This window comes from Nicotiana sylvestris, chromosome 3 (assembly GCF_000393655.2).
Source record: "Nicotiana sylvestris chromosome 3, ASM39365v2, whole genome shotgun sequence".
Lineage (NCBI taxonomy): Eukaryota > Viridiplantae > Streptophyta > Magnoliopsida > Solanales > Solanaceae > Nicotiana > Nicotiana sylvestris.
The window spans coordinates 213,188,986-213,209,515 of record NC_091059.1 but is presented as its reverse complement, the minus strand read 5'-3'; the positions used below and the strand labels follow the sequence as shown (position 1 = coordinate 213,209,515).

Here is a 20,530-nt window from a genome sequence, read left to right as displayed (position 1 = left end):
AAAATTAACACAAATAATTGCTCAGCCAGCTGTTTAAACTAACAATAGCTAGTGGAGATATAATATATGCATAATTTATGTATTATATGTGTATAATTATGTACAATCAATATATAAACTATGTACATGGGTTAAAAAAGCAAATAATGAATATGACTGACTATTTGTGTAAAGATCCCGGGAAAAACAATTCACGGGTCCCCTCAGAAAAAATTGTTTTGTTCATTCTAATTTATATAGTTCCTCTTTTTTTAGGACAGTAAAAAAATTTAATAATATTTTTTCATAATATTTTTCAATCAAATACGAATTATCATATAAAAATAAAACAGAACAAATGCTAATTACATTTCCTGTGAATAACTAAATAGACAAATTAGGAAAGACGGGGGTGTTTATTTTGTTTTAGAGCAGGGTTCGTTACGCTACACATAGAGAAGGGTTCTTTTCTACAGAGGGTTCGGTAGATATGTGTACTTATTCTATTCGAACCTGAAAACTGAAAAAAATAAAATAAAAAAATAACTAGTAAATAAAAATGAGTTAAAAGTTGAGTGTAGAAGTGCCTTAGCAAACGGAACGGTCAGGAATAGAGAGAGAGACCAAAAGAGAAAGAAATTAGTATTACCGCTAATTTTAATTGGTTTAGAATACTTGGCTGGGAGTAATTTACTACTTTAATCTGGTTTATATCTTTTACTCAATCAACATTTCCGTAACCTAATAAGTATGGACTACTCTTAAGTAAAAGAGAAAAAGTTGAATAATGTTACGAATGGACTCCTAATACTATAATAGTTCAAGTACCACTTTAATTCAAACCTCAATCTAATCTAAAAATCCGCAATATTTTAAGAATCAGAGTTACATATTTGGATTTTGGCACAAGCTAGAAAACGTAATATATAAGGAGAGCAAGTCTCACGAGCACAAACTTCTATCAATCGGTTAAAGTTGAACAAGAATCATAAATTGGCTGCGATATAATGATTTCAAGAGGGACATTTCCTGAATAGAGACTCTCTGTGTGTCTGTGTGTGTGTTAGTGGTAGCTTACAGTGTGTGTGTGTGATAGAGAGTAACAATGGCGGATCAGAAGGGAACCGTCAGCTTGGATGATATCAAGAAGGAGAACGTCGATCTCGTACGGCCCTATCTCTGTTCTTACATGCACGATAATATTACATGCACGATATTAATTATATTCATATAGTTTCATCCTCTTGAATTTTGGTTTTTATATTCTTGCTTTTCTGGAGATAACTTTGATTGTATGATTGTGTTTTGCGTGACGAAATGTGAAAATCAACTTTGATCTCTTCTGTAATGCTCCGCTGCACATGCTTGTATGTATTACGTTGAGAGGTGAATTCAGGATATAAATTCTATGTGTTCAACTTTTAAGATTTTTAGTATTGAAACCATTGTATTTTCAATCACGGGTTCAACATTATGGAGTATTTATTGTAATTTTTAGTGGATCTTTATCGCAGGCGGATCCAGAATTTTACGTTTATTTATGGGTTTCCACAATGATGTCGAACTAATATACAATAATAACCGTACAAACAGGCTGGGTTTCGAGCTAAGTATATTTCAACATTTAATGAATTTTTTAGTACAAAAAGTTATTGGGTTCACATAAACCTGTAACCTTTACACTAGATCTGCCTCTGATTTTTACACATAATTCGGCGTCGAAAGTATTGGATTCAGATGAACTCGGTTTTGCAACGTTGCATCCAACTCTGATTATGTAGTTGTATGTACTAATTATGAATCGATCTTGTTACCGGGAGAAGTTTCTAACATGTATTTCGACCAGGTTACAGACTTTGTCCATATTTCTTTGATTTTCCTCCAATATGTCAACTGAATAAGGCTGTTTAATTCACGTTTCTAAGTAACTTTTGTCAATCGAATGGTACTTATGATTTATAAGCTTAGCTGATAATGGTGATCTGAGGCAGTCATACGATCAGATAAAAGAGAAGTTTGATCTACATTATGAAATCTAAAGCTTTTTATGCTCCTAAACTTCACAATTTTTTTGGTATACAGGAAAGAATACCAGTGGATGATGTATTTAGGATATTGATAAGTTCCAAGGGGGGATTGGCATCTGATGAGGCAGAGAGAAGGCTTGCTGTCTTTGGCCAAAACAAACTTGAGGAGAAAAAGGCAAACTTTATTATCTTACTGCTTTTTGTTTCCTCTTCTGCTCTATGTTGATTAGAATAGGGACACCTAATTGTTTGAATCCTCATATATAAAACAGGAGAACAAGATCTTAAAATTCTTCGGTTTCATGTGGAACCCCTTGTCATGGGTCATGGAAGTTGCTGCTGTCATTGCCATTGCATTGGCAAATGGACAGGTTAGTTCTCTGTCGAAAACAGTAACACACACTCCTCAGTTTGTACACACATCTAATAATAGTACTGTTTTTTTTATCTGTTTCTATCAATGAGCTTTATTGTTTTGCGATGATCAAATGCAGAATAGGCCTCCAGATTGGCAAGATTTCCTTGGTATTGTTGTCTTGCTTGTCATCAACTCCACTGTCAGCTTCATTGAAGAAAACAATGCGGGCAATGCTGCAGCAGCACTGATGGCAGGCCTTGCTCCCAAGACGAAGGTAAATTCTGATAACAAAGGTAAAAAGTTATTTAAAAAATAAACTACAATTAGATTCATTGTGAAGTGAATTTTCTGTCTTCTTCTTCAAAAGGTATTGAGAGATGGTAGCTGGAAAGAGATGGATGCAGCAATGCTAGTACCCGGGGATGTGATAAGTATTAAGTTGGGGGATATCATACCAGCAGATGCTCGTCTACTTGATGGTGATCCGCTCAAAATTGATCAATCTGCTCTCACGGGTGAGTCATTACCCGTGACTAAGAACCCAGGCGAAGGAGTATTCTCTGGTTCCACCTGTAAACAAGGTGAAATTGAGGCTGTTGTCATTGCCACTGGAATCAGTACCTTTTTCGGAAAAGCTGCTCACCTTGTTGATAGTACCAATAATGTTGGCCACTTCCAGAAGGTAAAATTTGACATGTTTCTCTGTACTGAATTCTGATCGAAAAGTTGAATTTCACGTTAACAAACCATGTTTTCAGTAAGTTGACCAGCAAAATTTCTTGCACTGATTCTAAAATTATTTCCAAATATTTTTTATATTTGATGATGGTTTGAAAGCATATTAGAATTTAGAACTGTATAAGATTTTCGGCATTTTTTTGTTTTCCAACTGATTTAGTTGATTTTGACAGGTTTTGACAGCAATAGGAAACTTCTGCATATGTTCCATTCTGGTTGGAATTGTCATAGAGATATTGGTGATGTACCCAATTCAGCACAGAAAGTACAGAGATGGAATTGATAATCTGCTTGTTCTTCTCATTGGAGGAATTCCAATAGCTATGCCTACTGTATTATCAGTTACTATGGCAATTGGATCCCACAAGTTGTCGCAACAAGGTGCCATCACCAAGAGGATGACTGCTATAGAAGAGATGGCTGGAATGGATGTACTATGTAGTGACAAGACAGGAACTCTTACATTGAACAAGCTTGAAGTAGACAAAAACTTAGTTGAGGTTGGTGAATTAACACGCCGTTCTAGTATAGTGTTTGAAGCAATAAGCCCAAAAGTGAGCTAACTAGATTGTCTTGTTGGGGAGGGGTGGTACAGGTTTTCGCAAAGGATATTGACCAAGATACAGTTATTCTTCTTGGGGCCAGAGCTTCAAGGGTGGAAAACCAGGATGCTATTGATGCTTGCATTGTAGGAATGTTGGCAGATGCCAAAGAGGTAGTAATTAAAAGTAGTATCAAATTCTAACTTGCTCATAATTGGTTGTGGAACATACTTTCACTTAATTTCACGTGTATTGCGTGCTTTAGGCAAATTTATCCATGCACTTCTGATATGCATTATTAGCAGCTTTGATCATTAGAGAAGTTCATCAACTTACTTGTACCTGAATTTTAGATTTATTTGTGCTCTCTAGGCTAGAGCTGGGATCCAAGAAGTGCACTTCCTGCCTTTCAACCCTGTAGACAAGCGCACAGCTATTACTTACATAGACGCCAATGGCAATTGGCATAGGGTTAGCAAAGGTGCACCTGAACAGGTAAGCTATACTTGACACTTCTCTCTCTGTCTTATAACTGAGTTGGTAAGCTTGAACATTTGATTTATTTTACCAGATCATTGAGATTTGTGGCCTAAGCGAGGATGTAAAGAGGAGAGTTCACTCCGTCATTGACAAGTTTGCTGATCGTGGTCTTCGCTCTCTTGCAGTGGCTCAACAGGTGAAATTTAACAAAGCAAAGTCTTTAGTATTGTCTTTTTTTTTTTTTGCGCATCACACTAAAGCCAGTGTTTTGTTCTTTGTAAATACAGACAGTACCAGAGAGGACAAAGGAAAGTCCAGGAGGGCCTTGGCTCTTTGTAGGACTCTTGCCTCTTTTTGACCCTCCAAGGCATGATAGTGCAGAGACAATTAGGCGCGCTCTTGTCCTTGGCGTCAATGTCAAAATGATAACTGGTGATCAGCTTGCCATCGCCAAGGAGACTGGTCGGAGGCTTGGTATGGGAACAAACATGTATCCTTCTTCTTCCCTCTTGGGGCAGCACAAGGATGAAAATACTGCTAACCTCCCTGTCGATGAGCTCATTGAAATGGCTGATGGCTTTGCTGGTGTCTTTCCAGGTAACTTTCTCCATCCTTTGTTTTCCCCAAATATCTTTTACTGTTAGTAACCTGCCCTCCCTGATTTTAATAACAACTGTGCAGAGCACAAATATGAGATTGTGAAGAAGCTCCAAGAAAGAAAGCACATTTGTGGTATGACTGGAGATGGTGTGAATGATGCCCCTGCTTTGAAAAAAGCAGATATAGGCATAGCTGTAGCTGATGCTACTGATGCTGCCCGTAGTGCATCTGACATAGTTCTCACGGAGCCCGGACTAAGTGTGATAGTGAGTGCTGTATTGACCAGCCGAGCCATATTTCAGAGGATGAAGAATTATACCATTTATGCTGTTTCTATAACCATCCGAATCGTGCTAGGCTTCATGCTCATTGCACTAATATGGAAGTTCGATTTCTCACCTTTCATGGTTCTTATCATTGCCATTCTCAATGACGGAACTATCATGACCATATCTAAAGACAAGGTGAAGCCGTCACCCATGCCTGACTCATGGAAACTGAGAGAAATTTTTGCCACTGGCATAGTTCTTGGCACTTACCTAGCCGTTATGACTGTTATCTTCTTTTGGGCTGCTCACCAGTCAAATTTCTTCAGTGTAAGTAAATTGTGAACATTTCTTCAGTATATAATAGAATTGCTCCCCCATTCTTATTGCTTGACCTTTATCTCATGTTGCTTGTTGATCCACTAGATATTTATTATACCCATCTCATCCTTCAACTTGGCGCTGTATTTGCAGGACAAGTTTGGTGTAAGATCGATTAGAGACAATGTACATGAGCTCAATTCAGCACTATATCTTCAGGTCAGCATCGTCAGTCAGGCACTCATATTTGTAACTAGGTCAAGGAGTTGGTCTTATGTAGAACGTCCTGGTCTCCTTCTGCTAGCTGCTTTTGCTATAGCACAACTGGTAAGTTGATTGGTTAGATTCCAGTTGAGAACACCAATTATCTTATACTTGTAGTTTCCTTCACCTCTAATGATTATTATTTTCAGGTTGCCACCATAATTGCAGTATATGCAAACTGGGGTTTTGCTAGGATTCGTGGTATTGGTTGGGGTTGGGCTGGTGTTATTTGGCTTTACAGTATTATTTTCTACATACCTCTGGATATTTTAAAATTCGCCATCCGATACACTTTGAGTGGCAGGGCCTGGAATAATATGATGGAGAACAAGGTACTTCACATCAACATTCATGTCAAATTATTTATCACCTAACATGTTATGACACTCTCCTGCTATTCACACCGGTGCAGGTTGCTTTCACAAGCAAGAAGGATTATGGTAGGGGAGAAAGAGAGGCACAATGGGCGTTGGCTCAACGCACATTGCATGGACTTCAAGCTCCTGATAGTTCCCAGGTGTTCGACAACAAAAGCTATAAGGAATTGTCTGAAATAGCCGAACAGGCCAAGAGGCGTGCTGAAGTTGCCAGGTACATAGATCATTTTCAATTGCATAGTGTTTGTATTGATTTTCTAAGTTCCAACAGTTTCTTATTCGATTGTTTTGCATTTGTTAATAGGCTAAGAGAGCTTCATACTCTAAAGGGGCATGTGGAATCAGTGGTGAAGCTCAAGGGACTTGACATTGAGACAATTCAGCAACATTACACGGTTTAGCACAGAAGTCAGTGGGGGAAGTTCTACTAGTTGAAATAAAGAGTTAGAAATAAGGATTAGAGAACTGTTTCTAGGTTCCCTCTTTCCCTTCCTTTTGTTGTTGATTTCCTAAGATAGTGATGTTGATATGCGATAGTAGGAATAATATAGCAAAGAAGGTTGGAATGCACAGAGGTCTCGTAAGAGAGCTAGACAGTTTTGCTTTTAGCTTGTAGTTGTATTATTCTACTAGTTTTGACTTTTTAAATGGTTATTTAGTCTGACTTACAAATTGCAGCATTCAAGTTTAGTGTCTTTGTTTTAGCATCCTAAGAATATAATCTATTTTCCTCATCCTTTCAATTTTTTTATTTTTATTTTTTTAAATAAAAACAAACATGGGTGACTTGAACTAGATTTTAACCAGGATTTGAGTAGTAGCTCAGTGGTTGTAAGGTTGCAACTCCATCCTACATTACTTTAAGTGCATGGTTCAAAGAGCAATTTTAACATGAGGATCATCTTGAACTATCCTAGTCTCAATAATGAACGAAAGTCAACGAAGAAACTAAGTAGGCATTTGGACATGAAAATTGTAATTTTTTAAAAATGTAGTATTTGGAGATAAGTTGAAAAATAATTTTTGTAATTTGAAATTATATTTCAACATGCATTTTACTTGAAAAAAGTTTGCTGTACCACTTCTTGGTTTTTGAAAAACACATTTTCGAAAAATTTCTAAAAAATTACAAAATTTCATCGACAACCACATTTAAAAAAAAAATTGAAAAAAATACCTTTGTTTATGGACAAAAAAGGCCTAAGATGGTTCCTTTTCTAAGTGATTGCTCATAACTGATCAAATATCGATAATGAAAGAGAGTTTCTGTCAAAAAGTTGAAGTGCACAATATAATTGGCAGCTAAATTATGACACTATCTTTATACATCAAATGCACTTAAGTTACTTAACTTAAGATTATTTCTTGATTTGAGCAATTGCATCAATGAAGTAAATTTTGCAATGGACAAGCTTACAGTAAACTAAGTCTGTTTAAACCCCCACCCCCCACCCCCACCCCCACCTTTTTTTTTTTTATTATTAAGTTTACATTCTGTTTACTGGAATCACAATTCACTAACCCTTTAAAAAAACGAAGTTAATTTAGTACTTCTTCAACCTATAACCAGCTTTGTTTAGAAACCACAACGCTCCTTCAGCTGCATTTTCTGCTGCTGCTTTCTTCTTTGAATGTGGATTTCCCATACACTCTATAGTTGTTGTACGTGGTCCTCTTATTTCCACATATACCTTGAAAGTGAACCTGCATTTAGCTTCTCCTTCTCACTACTCGTTATACGTTTAAAATCTATAAATGTGCTGACAATAACAGAGTACTATACTAGGAATTTGCTTTTGAATTGGAAATGGAATGAACATACAACTTCAGGTGATCTGGACCTTCCTCGTTGCAACATTCAAATAATGGCGCTTTCCAATGATTTACTGCACAAATCTCGTACAAATGTGATTTTGCTGAGCCCTGACCTTCAAGAGTTATCACGCAAAAGCATGGTGTCATGGCCCGCCACATTATCATGCCACGTAGGTATCACTTGGTATATATTTTTGCCATATGAAAAGCTTACATATGAAATAGACTAGCACATGTGTGAAGGTTCTAGAGAAATATGAAAGATTCTCATGAAAGACTTTAGAACCCTAGAAAATAGCTAGGAAAGTCCTTAGAAGATTCCAGTTATATAGAAAATTTTAGAGAAATGACTTGTAAATAATAAAGGACCTGTGTAATAATTTTTATTTACTCACTAGCTCCTAGGGGACTAGTATATAAAGGGGATATTCATTTGTAACTCATCAAGCAAAACAATCAAATTCTCTATAATAAAAAGCTTCATTTGGCAAATTTCTCTTGTCTTTCTTATCTAATACTCCCTTAGCAGTCTTGAGTATAGTATTTTAGGCTGACTTGGCAAAACAGGATCGTGAGCAAGTTGTCAAGTGCCGCACATAAACTTAGTTCAAGATTAAGGACGTGATAATAGGCGCTATTAGAAAAAATCAAATATACTTTTTGCACTTACTTATAACAACCAATTGTCTCGCTTAAGATTATAATATATTTAAGTTTCCGTTTATGCTTTGAGATTTTGCAATAACTTATTACTGTGATGAAAATTTGAGAGTTCATTTCATAATATTGCTTGTTAATTTCGAATGTTCTGTCTCTCATTGACAAGTAACGGGAATAGAATAGACAACATCAACTTCTGAATAAGATAACCTTTTGAATGGGAGAATGATTTTTGTTGAGTTACAAATATCATTGACTTCACAATTTTAAAGCATCTAGTGAATAGATTGATTTTGATTCAAATTATCTGACATTGGAAAAAATTAAAATTCATTTTATTATTTTCTATAAAACTTATAGTTTTAATTAATAACGTACTAATTAAATAATTGGTTTAAGAAGAGGTAAGTGAAACTTTTCTCTCCAATTTTATGGGTCACGCTTATTTTTTTTGTTTGTCCCCAAAATAACATTATCCTTTTATATTTTACAAAATATAAACTTTAATATTCTCATTTTATTACTTAATAAATGACATAGGTTTTCAACCACAAATTTTTTTAAAAAAATATTTTTATTTTTATAAATTTTGTGCCTAATCAAATATTTAAACTGTCTAATCAAACACATTAACATAAACTAATAGCCCCATTAATAATAAATTAATAATAAATGAAGAGTTCTTACCTTTGCCTTTGGAGTTCCCATCCATGGCAGCCCCATCAAAGCGAAGCGGGCGAAACATATTCGGGTCGGGTACTGTTTCACTGCTACGGACAACTGGAAAAGCAGAGTCTGAATCATCTTCTCCTCTCTTAGCGACTTTCTTTTCTACCATATCCGTTGTGTATCCTCCTCGAAGCCGCTGAAGAACTCTTTGAGCTTTCTCATATTCCGTCATGTTCCAGAAACATCCAATCCAAATCTTTTGATAAACTCCAATTCATCAATTACTACCAGTTCAATATGCAACACAAATATAGAGTTATAATTGTATTGAGGGCTGATGACAGTATTAGCGGTGGCGTATGGAGGAGGAAGAGTTTGGTTAAGATGTTTTATAGCCTGTTTGCAAGCTTATTTTTGGCCAAAAGTGTTTTTTCTTTTTTTTGCCAAAAGCACTTTTGGCCTTAATTTGAGGTGTTTGGCCAAGCTTCTGAAAGAAAAAAAAATGCTTTGAGGAGAATCAGAAGCAGTTTTTGAGAAGCACAAAAAAGTAGTTTCTCCCCAAAAATACTTTTGATAAAAATATACTTTAGAAGCAATTTTTTAAAGCTTGGCCAAATACTAATTACTGCTCAGAAGTGTTTTTCAAATTAATTAGCCAAACACAAACTATTTCTCACTAAAAATATTTTTGAGTCACTCTTGAAAAAAAACATTTTTCAAAATAAGCTGATTTTTACGGCTTTGTCAAACGGGCTATTATTCTTATACTATATTTTTGGATTGGGTGCTATCGTGTCACAGTCTTTGGACTTGTTCTTTAATAAGTGTGCAACTATTTAGGATCTTATTTATTGAACAGTTGCACAAATTTGGTAGTTTAACTGAATAGAAGGTAGAAAGCTAAAATTAACTAATCAATTAAAGTTAGGCTCGTCTTGCATTTATGACGTCCATTAATTTCTAGCCGCAGCTTTCGGTTAAAAGATGAGATATGATTTCCTTGTCAAATTTGTCTCATACTCTATGTTTAAGCTAAGAAAATTCTTTTTCAAATTCTTTGTGAGAATTGCATTCATGGGAATTAACTATGAGGCGTTTGTACTCATTTTCCTATCATATTTATTTTTTTTATTTTTTGAAAGAAATAATAACATATTTATTATAATTGAGTTTTTTTCTCTTGGAAGGAAACAGGGGCGATCCTTCTATAAAGCAACTGCTTTAGGCCCCATATTTATGGAAGCCTCATTTTTTGTTACACCTAATAGATTATGTATATGTTTAAAAACAATCTGTGAAGTGAAAAAGTTTGATTTCTTTCTTTAACAAATATAGAGAAGAAGGATTTGCAACTGCTATGATTTTTGTAAAGAAAATTGCACTTGAAATAAATATCGAACTCGAATTTCGTATGAAACATGTGATATATATGAAGTAACAATTTGATGAGGATGTTGATAATGAAATCTCCAGATCTTTCGATAAGTCCTTTAGAGGACGGGTTATTCACATTTCATTTGATGGTCATTGGCAAATTGAAAGTTAAGCAATGGGATTCCCCGGGGAAAAAATAGAGATGTCTCCTACGTTAACCATTGATTACTTTTATATAGTATACAAGGCTACTTTTTCACTTCAAAATATATTTGAACAATTCGAAGCATATGAAAATATTTTTGGTTTTCCATTTAGTGGTAAAAACTAAGATCACTAGATGATGGAAATTTGAAAAAAAAATATTATCTTTAATCTTGAATGTTCCTTAAAGCATAATAATCAATTTTATATTGATGGTTTAGATTTATTTTTTTGAATTAAAAGTATTAAGGAAAATAGTACAATTAGAAAATAGTAGTTTAATTGATACACTCAATCAAATAAAAAGATTTGATTCTTTTTCAAATGCCTATATTGCTTATGGAATAATGTTAATAACTCATGTTACCATTGCTTCAGTGGAAAGAAGTTTTCAAAAATTAAAATTGATAAAATCTTACCAAAGTTCAACAATATCTCAAAAGAGGTTAAATGGATTAGTTATATTGTCAATTGAGAAAGACTTATTAGGAGAAAATAATTATAAAAACTTATTAATAATTTTGCATCTGAAAAAAAAAGCTAGAAAAATAGATTTAAAAAATTAAGGCCCCTTATAAAATTTGGCTTTAGGCCACAAAACTCGTTGGGCCGCCCCTAGAAGAAAATTATAAATCTCCCAAATTTGGCTAGTCCATTTTCTTGGAGGGAAATGTTATCAATCTGTATTTGTAAACTAATTTTGGAAAAAACAGAATAAAATATAAACAAAAAATGTAAATAAACAAAAGTTAATCTGAACCCACTGAATTCACAGTGTTTCCTTAAGGAATTTAATCCTCTCTTAGTACCCAAGATTATAAATTATTTCCTCCCAAGATAGAATGAATTATATACTAGTGTAGCGGTACTGCAAACCCTAATGTTTCAACGAACACAAAGTTCGGTAGCAAATCACACTTACTGTTGTTTTCTTTGAAGATAAACAATGCAGAAGAAAGGAGAAGAACTTAGAAAATAGTATGAAAATTCTGAGAGAATGGACATGTATTTATAGCCAATGTTGGGCTGAAAACTGAAGAGGTGCAACTCTTCAGAATGGTTGTTTATGCAAAACAGTCATAGCATAAATGTCATAACATAAATGGTTATTTACTCAACAATAAACCGGGAGAACTGAAGATGGAGGTTAATTTTCAGTTACAAAACTGAAAAACGGAAAACTAATAACGGAATTGGATTTAATATTAATATTGTTGGATTTAATATTAATATTCTGTTATTAAAAAGGATATTTAATAACATTTCTGTTAATATTTACTATTAACAAATAAATTTGGTCCAAAAAATTAAACAATCAATTGACCGAATCCGAAGCGGAAGCGGAAGCCGAGCGAGCGACGACGCGAGGCTTGCCTTCTTCTCAACTCTTTAAGAGCTAGAAGAAGAGCAGCTGCTTATATACCCATTAAAACCTCTCCCTCTTCCAATATGGGACAATGTCCCTTCATCAAGGAGGGGATCTCAAATGAAACTCGAAGCCGAAGCCGAGCGACGACGGCGGCGACGCGAGGCTTGCCTTCTTCTCAACTCTTTAAGAGCTAGAAGAAGAGCAATTGCTTATATACTCATTAAAAACCTCTTCCTCTTCCAATATGGGACAATGTCCCTTCATCAAGGAGGGAATCTCAAATGAAACTCAAATATTTTATTTTCCCTCCATTTTCCATTCACCCTATTTTAAGCTATATTAAGCTTAATAACCCAACAGGAAATGCTTGGATTTCTATAAATTAAGGATCTTTCCTTCTTATTCGACAATTTCTACATTGTAGCCATAAGGGGTTTGAGAATTTTGTTTAGTGGAAGAATTTTTCGGGACAAGTGTTAGTATGTCACTTGTGTTTACCTCTTTGTGAGGTTGTTCTCTCAGTATTTTGTATTCTCTTTTATATAGTGGATTACTCATCTCCGTCGTGGACGTATGCCAATTGAACGCGTCTCTTTTGATATATTTCTCTTTTGTTATCTGATTAATCGTCATTCAAGATTTGCTTTACTGGCTTCCGCATGACACCTGATTTTTTTCCGGTCCTAACATTAATAGCCTCTTTGCCTCTTCTAATATAGGAGTAAGGCTTGCTAACACTATACCTTACTTGTAGAAATTTACTGTGTTTGTTGTTGTTTGTTTGTTTTGTTTACATTCATAGAAATTAACAAAGACATATACAGACACACAAGAGGTTGCTTTGATGGTAAGCAACCCCCACTTCCAACCGAGAGGTTGTGAGTTCGAGTCTCCCCAAGAGCAAGGTGGGAAGTTCTTGGAGGGAAGGATGTCGGGGGTCTATTTGGAAACAGTCTCTCTACCCTAGGGTAGGGGTAAGGTCTGCGTACACACTACCCTCCCCAGACCCCACTAAGTGGGATTATACTGGGTTGTTGTTGTTGTATATACAGACACATTAGCAAACATGTAAAAATAATCACGCTTGATAAATTTTTTGCATTTGCAAAAAACATTGTCACTCTTCTGAGATGCTTTCTAAACTGGGATGCCACTGATCAAAAGAGGAAAGTCTGGTGGGTGAAACTCCCGTTGATGTTTCATTGCAATCCACATTAGTTCTTTGATTTCTATTGAGAAAATTGGTTTCAGAGGATCCCAAGCTACTGTTTGATGATCTTGTTTCAGTATTACTCATCACATTTTCCCCGCTACCGGATTTATTAATCCTGATCCCTGTTAACAAACACGTAAAGCAATTATCACCCTGGGATTGCACTTCTCTGTTTTCTTCTTGTCTCAGGGAAGAATAAGGTACCTCAGAATTTTTGGGTGAATTTCTTTGGAATAACCAGCAGTTAGAAAAATTGCCTTCCTGTTTTTCTGTTTTGTTTTCCTTAAGACTTGATTGTTTCTGAAGTTTATGAATAAGAGCCGGAGAAGATTTCATGGCGAGGGATTGAAGTCTTTTAATGGTTTTTATAGGCACAACATAGAATTTCTGGCCAGGCATGAGGGTGGTTTCGGGTGGTAAAATAGCCCACGGCTGTTGGAAAACGCTGGGATGGCAAACCCAACTCTTGGGATTTCTATTGATTATCTCAGCTGCAAGAATTGGCCTGTCGTGCAGTTCTACGTGTCCTCCTGGATGTACAATCTTCACAAACATATTTTTAGTATTGCGACTGCATATCCAGTTCGAGAAGGCCATGATTTTCTAAGCATATATATACCCCTAATTCTCCTTTATTGTTGCTTTTGTTATCTTTACCTTCTCTTTTTGGGTGCTAGAGATCAGAGTAGAATCGGCAGAATTAAGGGTTAAAGTGGGATGGTTAATGAAACAGGACAAAGTTTTATAGTACTATTGCGTTTAATGTAGACATCCTTAGATATTGCCGTGACAATGATATCTGGTTACTAAGAAAGGAATCTTGCATGTAAACAATAAATTCCTTCGTCTGTCGTCAAGCAATTAGGAATTTAGTTTAACCGTTCTTTAAACGGAAAATTCATTCGGAAGTATAGATATTGACAAAAGAAATTGTTGGTTTTTTAAAAGATGGAGCAGCAAAAAGATTAAAAGTATTGATTGGAAAATGTCTCTCAATAACTTTATTAAGCATAACAAGGCTTTAAATAGCCAATTTAAGAACAGAATCTGCAGAAAATCAGAAGAATAAATATTCAAATTCAAAAACCTAAACTATCTCAACCAACTTATCCAATTAAATTTAAATTTAAAGAAAGACTCCTCCTTTGACTAAACTACTTATTATTCTGGTAAATCAAATATAAACAGTAACAAATGCAAAATCCAACAGAAATAACTGCAGTTGGGTAGCCCATCATATTACATCGTCTTTTTTGGGTAGTCCATATCAGCTATGAATAAAACACAGCTGATATACCGATGGAAGCCAGTTGCTGTGACTGGAAACTTCAAGAAAACATGTTATTGACACTAGTTTTCCTGAAAGAAAATCTTCAACTAGTAAAAAACAGCGTTATATATCCTTTTGTCTTTCTGAAGGTGAATGCTATTTCACTAAAAGATACGTCCAAAGTTGTATCACGTGACTATCTAAGACAATGAACTGGATATTATTTTCCCCATCTTTCAGAATGCCAATTTCCATTTCACCAAACATGGGGTTGAAACCTTACTATTCTAAACTAATGTGGACCAACAATAGAGAAGAAGAACAGCAGCCCTCAGGCCCACCATATTAGGATTTAACGTAGTGATCCATGTAGTTATATTGCACGACGATGATCTCCCTCAACCCCACCCAACAAAGACAAAAAGAAAAGGAAAAGAATATGCCAACGACGATAAAAGTTATCAAAGCCAAAAAAAAGAATCAAAAATAAAAATAAAGAGTTGCCAAAGTATGTCAGTTGCCAACTAGCTACCTGATACTAAACCTAGGTAATAACTCCATGAGAACTAATTTCTAGTTGTACTTCCAGAGATTACTTATACTATAGATAAAGTCTCTTAATAAATTAGGCTCCAAGAGTTATTTAAGATCCAATGCAATCTAACAACCGGCTGATGAGAAAGGATCCTTCCTTGAAAAAGGATGGCAATGTATCATTTTTAGCATGGGCACATGCAATAGTTTTTGAGGTCCCAGATCCACAAAAATTGTAGGCCATACTACACATGGTGGGCATTCATGACTTAAGACACTTCAATTCTTTTTTTGGGTGTAGAAAATGGCCAAAAAGAAACTGTAAGATAAAGCCAAAATAAAAAGTCAATTGCTTTAGTGAGAGGCAACATTTTTATCCTATCTGCCAGGATATGCAGAAAAGTCAGCACGTGAAACCCAACTAGGTGGGATAAAGGCAGGCTTTGACCGTCTGCCAGCAAGAGGTAGGAGAAAAAGGCCAGCTAATCATAACAGGTATTCACAGACAAGAAATAAGGAGAACAGCAAACTTTTGTATGCACAAATACTGGAATCATAAGTCATTCTTTACAATAGCAGCACATCAATTCCTCTAATACAGAAAACAACCATGAAAGGACAAAAACCTGAGGAAACTTGAAGTGAGATCAGAGATTTTGCTACCTCAAATTTACAATTATATACACACAGCATAAATTTTCTTTTGGTAAGTTGTCCTACTCTAAATTCATAGCAAAAATTGCATTAGCCAATTAACAAACTCAGGATAGAACAAAAGAAGAGGAAAGGTCAAGTTGTTCATTCAGTTACCAGTTTCCGTAGGAACACAAGTAACACCAAGAGTAGGCCGAAGCAAACTTTGAATGAAGCAACTCATTTTGTTATGCGTTAATAGATAGTGCAGAATCCACAACTCTCAAGGACCCACCAAGCTCAATTGGTACAAGGGGAATGAAGGAGTGCAGGACATCTGTTATCAGTGGTCGGTAACTTGGTTCTGGTTGTACACATAGCACGGCTACAGCAGCAACCTATCAAATCATCCGTTTTGATTCTGTAAGTTAAAGCAGTAAAATGAAAGTAATAATTTGACAAAAGAGGTAGGTGCACAGACTTGATACAAGTGCTTGAGGTCCATTCCGTTTCTGATGACAGGATCAACAATATTTGGGAGCTTTGACCTGTCAGTAAGCTGTGGCATTGCCTGCTTGTCATGGAATTACTGAAACATCAGTATTCCAGGAAGTCATGAAGAGATAAGGAGCAAACACTCAAGTATGAGCAGTAATTGCATAAATACCCATGTGACGATAGATTGGCACTGAGCTCCTGCTAGTTTCTCCACTGGTCTTCTCCCCATTAAAAGCTCCAGAAGTATAATGCCGAAAGCATAGACATCACTCTTATCAGTTAATTTCCCTGAAATGCAGCAATCAAATGGGAAAGAATGTTCGATTTTCAGACTTCTGTTTAGGATGTTATTTCCTACAGGAAGAACAAGCAATAATAGCACAGATCTGAATTCTGCTTTTGAAATAAGCTAATCAAGATAATTCTTTCGGACATTAACATTTAAATATCAATCTTAGATATATCTTGTGACAAAGAAACAACATTGAAGACAAAATGGTGCATCAAGAGGGAGTCAAAGCAGAATAGTCATCATACTTGAAAAGAAACGAGAAGTTCGTGAACAAAAGAAGAGAAGCCTAATCTCTTCGCACAATCTAATTGTTGATAAATCAAATATGTAGATGTAGCAATTACATCTGTCTGCTAGGAGTTCCATACTTCAAAATCTAAACTGAGGGCAAGAGCTCAATGATGATGGTGCTTCTTTGGATATGCTTTTGTACGTGGATATATGAATTCTAGGAGGGAGCATTCTTTTCTAATCTGAGAGGAGCGAAGTGAATATAATTCTTGGGAGACACTTCTATGACACAAAAAGAAGACAGAATCATAAGATTTGGACTGTTTACGTGATGAGGCACATTCGAACAATAAACATCTGTACCATCTTCATTTAGCTAATTGTGAGAAAGTAGGGAACTAACATACCATCTAAGAGGTACTCTGGAGCCACATATCCCAGAGTTCCCGAAAGCTTTACGGTGCTCTTGTTTAAGTTCCATCCAGCTATAGCTAGGCCAAAATCAGAAAGCTGATCAAGTGAAAACAGATCGACTCAGACAAAACAGACCACATGAAAAGTTTGCTAATGGAGAAGCAATTGAGATTTATGTGACTATATTGCTAGTGGTTTACCTTTGCATTGAAGTTGGAATCCAATAGAACATTAGACGATTTGAGATCTCTATGGATTACAGGGGGGTTACAGCGCTCATGGAGGTATTCTAGTCCCCTGGTCAATGTCAACAGCGTAATTATAGTATTAACTTCCAAAAACGCAGAACTGAGGGCAAAAACGAAAAAATTAGCACTAATAAATCATAACATTAAATACCTAGCCACATCCAATGCAATTTTCATGCGAAGATGCCAATTCAAAGCTGATCCACGAGGAGGTCCTGGTCAAGAGGACAACTCAATTATGGTAATCTAATAACAATTCAGATATCATATTGATATTCTTTTGTACTTTATATCAGAAAGTAAATAATAGTAGTTTTTACCATGCAACTGGAATTCCAAAGATCCATTCTGCATCATTTCATACACCAGAAATTGTGCATCGGCATGAATGCAGTACCCAAGAAGCGAAATAATATTTTGATGCTGAAATTTACTCAACAAGTCCACCTCATTCTGAAATTCAATCAGACATGACTTTTAGCACCAAATAATTACAACCATTACGGAACAACATTTCGGGTCAAATTCTATCAGACTACCTCAAATTCTTTTTCAGCATCCTGTTCGCCACCACGAAACTTTTTAACAGCTGCTTGGATGTCATTGTTGAATTGAGCTTTATACACACATCCTAATCTACCTTCTCCTAGAGCATTCTGTTCCTGGAAATTGTTGGTTGCAGCTACTAATGACTGGTATTCGATCACAGCAACTAGTCCTTTTCTTCCCACAGATCTCAAAGAAGGGAACTTGGCCATTATTGGACCCCAAGAAAGTCCCTTTGCAGACTCTACATTATAAAATTGGACAAATAAAACAATGTGGAAGCTAGGATACAGAAAATGCACGACTATAAGTAAGTAATAGGAACTCAAATTATCCTTCCATAGCAGTGACTTCTTGATAACAAAGTTACCTGCTTTCTGACTGCCTTTTTCAGCGGATTTCTTCCGCATTTTTAGTCTGTAAATCCAAAAGCAAGTTGACAACAGCAGAATTCCAGCAAGGAGGGTTGATGCAACAATAAGTGAAATCAAAATTTTCTTATTTAAATCCTGGTGGTGTACTACTTTCAGCTCTGCAACTCCTGATTTGAAAAATAAGACAGAGATACTCAATGAGCTTGAGCTTTGATTGAAAACTAAAACTACAAAAAGAGAAACTTATTGTAATGAAGCAAATGAAGATTTGCCCCATTCGATTGCGAATTCCTAAAACCCTCCCCCCCCCCCCACCCCTATAAAGAAGAAAATGTGGGTTTTTTCAATTATATTTGTCTTGAGCATCATTATGTCTGGTATCAAAGGATAATGAAAATTATAAAAAGCAATAATACACTGCAAATTATTTAAAAAAAGTGAAGAGCAGAGTAACAAATCTAAGTATCAAAATTGCAAGTTCCTATCTAATTTGAATATAATTTAACTAATTGCACATTCAGAGTTTCAGACTACAAATTTTATGCTATAGACGAATAAAGGGGTGCGGTATAATTGCAATCCAATTCCCAAGATTCATAAGTTACAAACTAAAAAAACCAGATGGTGATTAGGCATTGTTGAATTTTTACCAGGAGAAGGAGCATCTTTATCAGAAGGAACTTGAAAAATGGGTCCTTTCTCAGTAGGAAGAACTGGGTCTGTAATTGGAGGCTGGGGAGTTACATCCACTGGAGCTGACAACAATGGAGTAGTGAAAACCCAAATGGGTATAAGCAGGATGAAAATCTTCATCTCCTTTTCTTTCTTCAAAATGTCATACAAAACTGATAAAGAAGACTCTGTTGATTTTTAACCAATGATTTAGGAAAGATTCAAACTTTTTGTTCCTCCATGGGAGTTTTGAAAATTGAAATGTGGAAAGCGCAGATGTGCTTAATGGGTATCTGAATTGTGCTTCTTTTTGCCAATAAAATGCAAGAAAGGGACAAAAGACTATGTCAGGAAAAGGAAAAGGAAAAGGAAAAGGAAAAGGGAGCTTCTTTTTGTAACCTGGAAAAGCTAAAAAGGAAGGTGGGGGGAACTGAAGAGAGACACAACAATCTCGTGGCAGTTATCAAAAGTTGAAAATCCTTTTTTCACAGAGTTAAGAAATTCACGTAGCTGTATATTGGAGATTGTGATAGTGGCCTTTGACACACTTTAATACTAGGGACTCTGCTGTTGGGATTTGGTTGTAATGTTGGGGCTCGTATGGACGAGCGACAAACAATAATTAATCATAAATTAAATTTTAGAATAATTTATTTCATGTTTGATTAAGAGAAAATTGTGGTATAATTAATCACGAAATTAATTATTTCGGAATTGTAATATTTTTTTTATCCCTATGAAAATGTGCAATAACTAATCCCGCGATAATTAATCCGAGATAATATCTTTCCAACCAAACGACCCCTTAGGAAATTATTACTGCCCTCATGATTTTATTTGACATTATTTTTCTATTAACTTCTTAAATATATTTCTATATTTGAAATTACCATCTCGCCCTTCATGAATCATGACTACTAGTAATAAATTACCCCTCCGTTTCATAATACTCCCTCCGGTTCACAATAAGTGATCAGTTTCCTTTTTCATTTTGGTTCAAAATATGTGTCCAGTTAGGTAATCAAGAAAAAATTCAATTTGTTTTTACTATTTTACCCTTATGTGCATATCCCTAAAAACCCGACTATGGTTTGGTGTTGGAAAAAAATCCGACCTTAATTGGTTTGGTTTGGTTTTAACTAAAAAAAGTCAAACCGAAACCAAACCAACCCGACATTACATATATATATATATATATATATATATATATATATATATATATATATATATATATATATATATATATATATATAATATAAATACACTTATTGTGATGTAATTTATAAATATTTCTTAAAAGATTTCATAATTTTATCTTTTGAGATATTATTTCAAGGTTGGACTTAGAACTTTTGAATGTTTCAATAAGTTTTATAGCCTTTAACATTAGTAAATTAAATAGTGCTAACAAAAGTCCCAACCAAAATCAAACCAATACTAATGCTAACAAAGACATTCAATTCAATACTACGAACGAGAATGTATTGAATATCTATTTTTTGTTTTACAATAATTTAGATAAAAATGCATAACCTATTTTTATTTTTTCTTTAGCGTTTAAT

At 35.2% G+C, this 20,530-nt stretch overlaps 3 protein-coding genes across 3 annotated transcripts; 1 reads left to right on the top strand and 2 right to left on the bottom strand.

Annotated features, from left to right (window-relative positions):
• The first annotated feature begins 744 nt into the window (after positions 1–744).
• LOC104224039 (plasma membrane ATPase 4-like) lies at positions 745–6,637 on the top strand. Its single transcript, XM_009775599.2, has 15 exons — positions 745–1,144; positions 2,062–2,181; positions 2,279–2,377; positions 2,501–2,638; positions 2,732–3,046; positions 3,276–3,602; positions 3,698–3,817; positions 4,017–4,139; positions 4,216–4,320; positions 4,412–4,721; positions 4,806–5,320; positions 5,465–5,638; positions 5,725–5,907; positions 5,988–6,166; positions 6,257–6,637. The coding sequence occupies exons 1-15, from the start codon at positions 1,085–1,087 to the stop codon at positions 6,351–6,353; spliced, it is 2,865 nt and encodes a 954-aa protein (XP_009773901.1). The 5' UTR covers positions 745–1,084; the 3' UTR covers positions 6,354–6,637.
• Positions 6,638–7,235: 598 nt separating this feature from the next.
• Positions 7,236–9,651, bottom strand: LOC104224027 (ribonuclease 3-like protein 1). The gene is made up of 3 exons (XM_009775588.2): positions 9,115–9,651; positions 7,775–7,880; positions 7,236–7,656 (listed from the first exon to the last, which is right to left on the bottom strand). The coding sequence occupies exons 1-3, from the start codon at positions 9,326–9,328 to the stop codon at positions 7,497–7,499; spliced, it is 480 nt and encodes a 159-aa protein (XP_009773890.1). The 5' UTR covers positions 9,329–9,651; the 3' UTR covers positions 7,236–7,496.
• Positions 9,652–15,573: 5,922 nt separating this feature from the next.
• On the bottom strand, positions 15,574–19,401 carry LOC104224013 (probable receptor-like protein kinase At1g80640). Its single transcript, XM_009775562.2, has 10 exons — positions 18,947–19,401; positions 18,293–18,463; positions 17,916–18,166; positions 17,697–17,829; positions 17,528–17,591; positions 17,329–17,425; positions 17,122–17,224; positions 16,361–16,479; positions 16,175–16,264; positions 15,574–16,091 (listed from the first exon to the last, which is right to left on the bottom strand). The coding sequence occupies exons 1-10, from the start codon at positions 19,107–19,109 to the stop codon at positions 15,942–15,944; spliced, it is 1,341 nt and encodes a 446-aa protein (XP_009773864.1). The 5' UTR covers positions 19,110–19,401; the 3' UTR covers positions 15,574–15,941.
• Between the last annotated feature and the right edge of the window lie 1,129 nt (positions 19,402–20,530).

Coding starts and splice junctions, on each gene's coding strand:
- LOC104224039 (XM_009775599.2), top strand. CDS start 1,085: ATGGCGGATCAGAAGGGAACCGTCAGCTTGGATGATATCAAGAAGGAG. Junction 2,182..2,278: donor ACAAACTTGAGGAGAAAAAG/GCAAACTTTATT, acceptor TATATAAAACAG/GAGAACAAGATCTTAAAATT. Junction 2,639..2,731: donor GCCTTGCTCCCAAGACGAAG/GTAAATTCTGAT, acceptor CTTCTTCAAAAG/GTATTGAGAGATGGTAGCTG.
- LOC104224013 (XM_009775562.2), bottom strand. CDS start 19,109: ATGAAGATTTTCATCCTGCTTATACCCATTTGGGTTTTCACTACTCCA. Junction 17,426..17,527: donor ATTGCATTGGATGTGGCTAG/GTATTTAATGTT, acceptor GACATTGACCAG/GGGACTAGAATACCTCCATG. Junction 16,092..16,174: donor ACCTCAAGCACTTGTATCAA/GTCTGTGCACCT, acceptor ATGATTTGATAG/GTTGCTGCTGTAGCCGTGCT.
- LOC104224027 (XM_009775588.2), bottom strand. CDS start 9,328: ATGACGGAATATGAGAAAGCTCAAAGAGTTCTTCAGCGGCTTCGAGGA. Junction 7,881..9,114: donor TGGGAACTCCAAAGGCAAAG/GTAAGAACTCTT, acceptor TAACTCTTGAAG/GTCAGGGCTCAGCAAAATCA. Junction 7,657..7,774: donor GGTCCAGATCACCTGAAGTT/GTATGTTCATTC, acceptor AGCTAAATGCAG/GTTCACTTTCAAGGTATATG.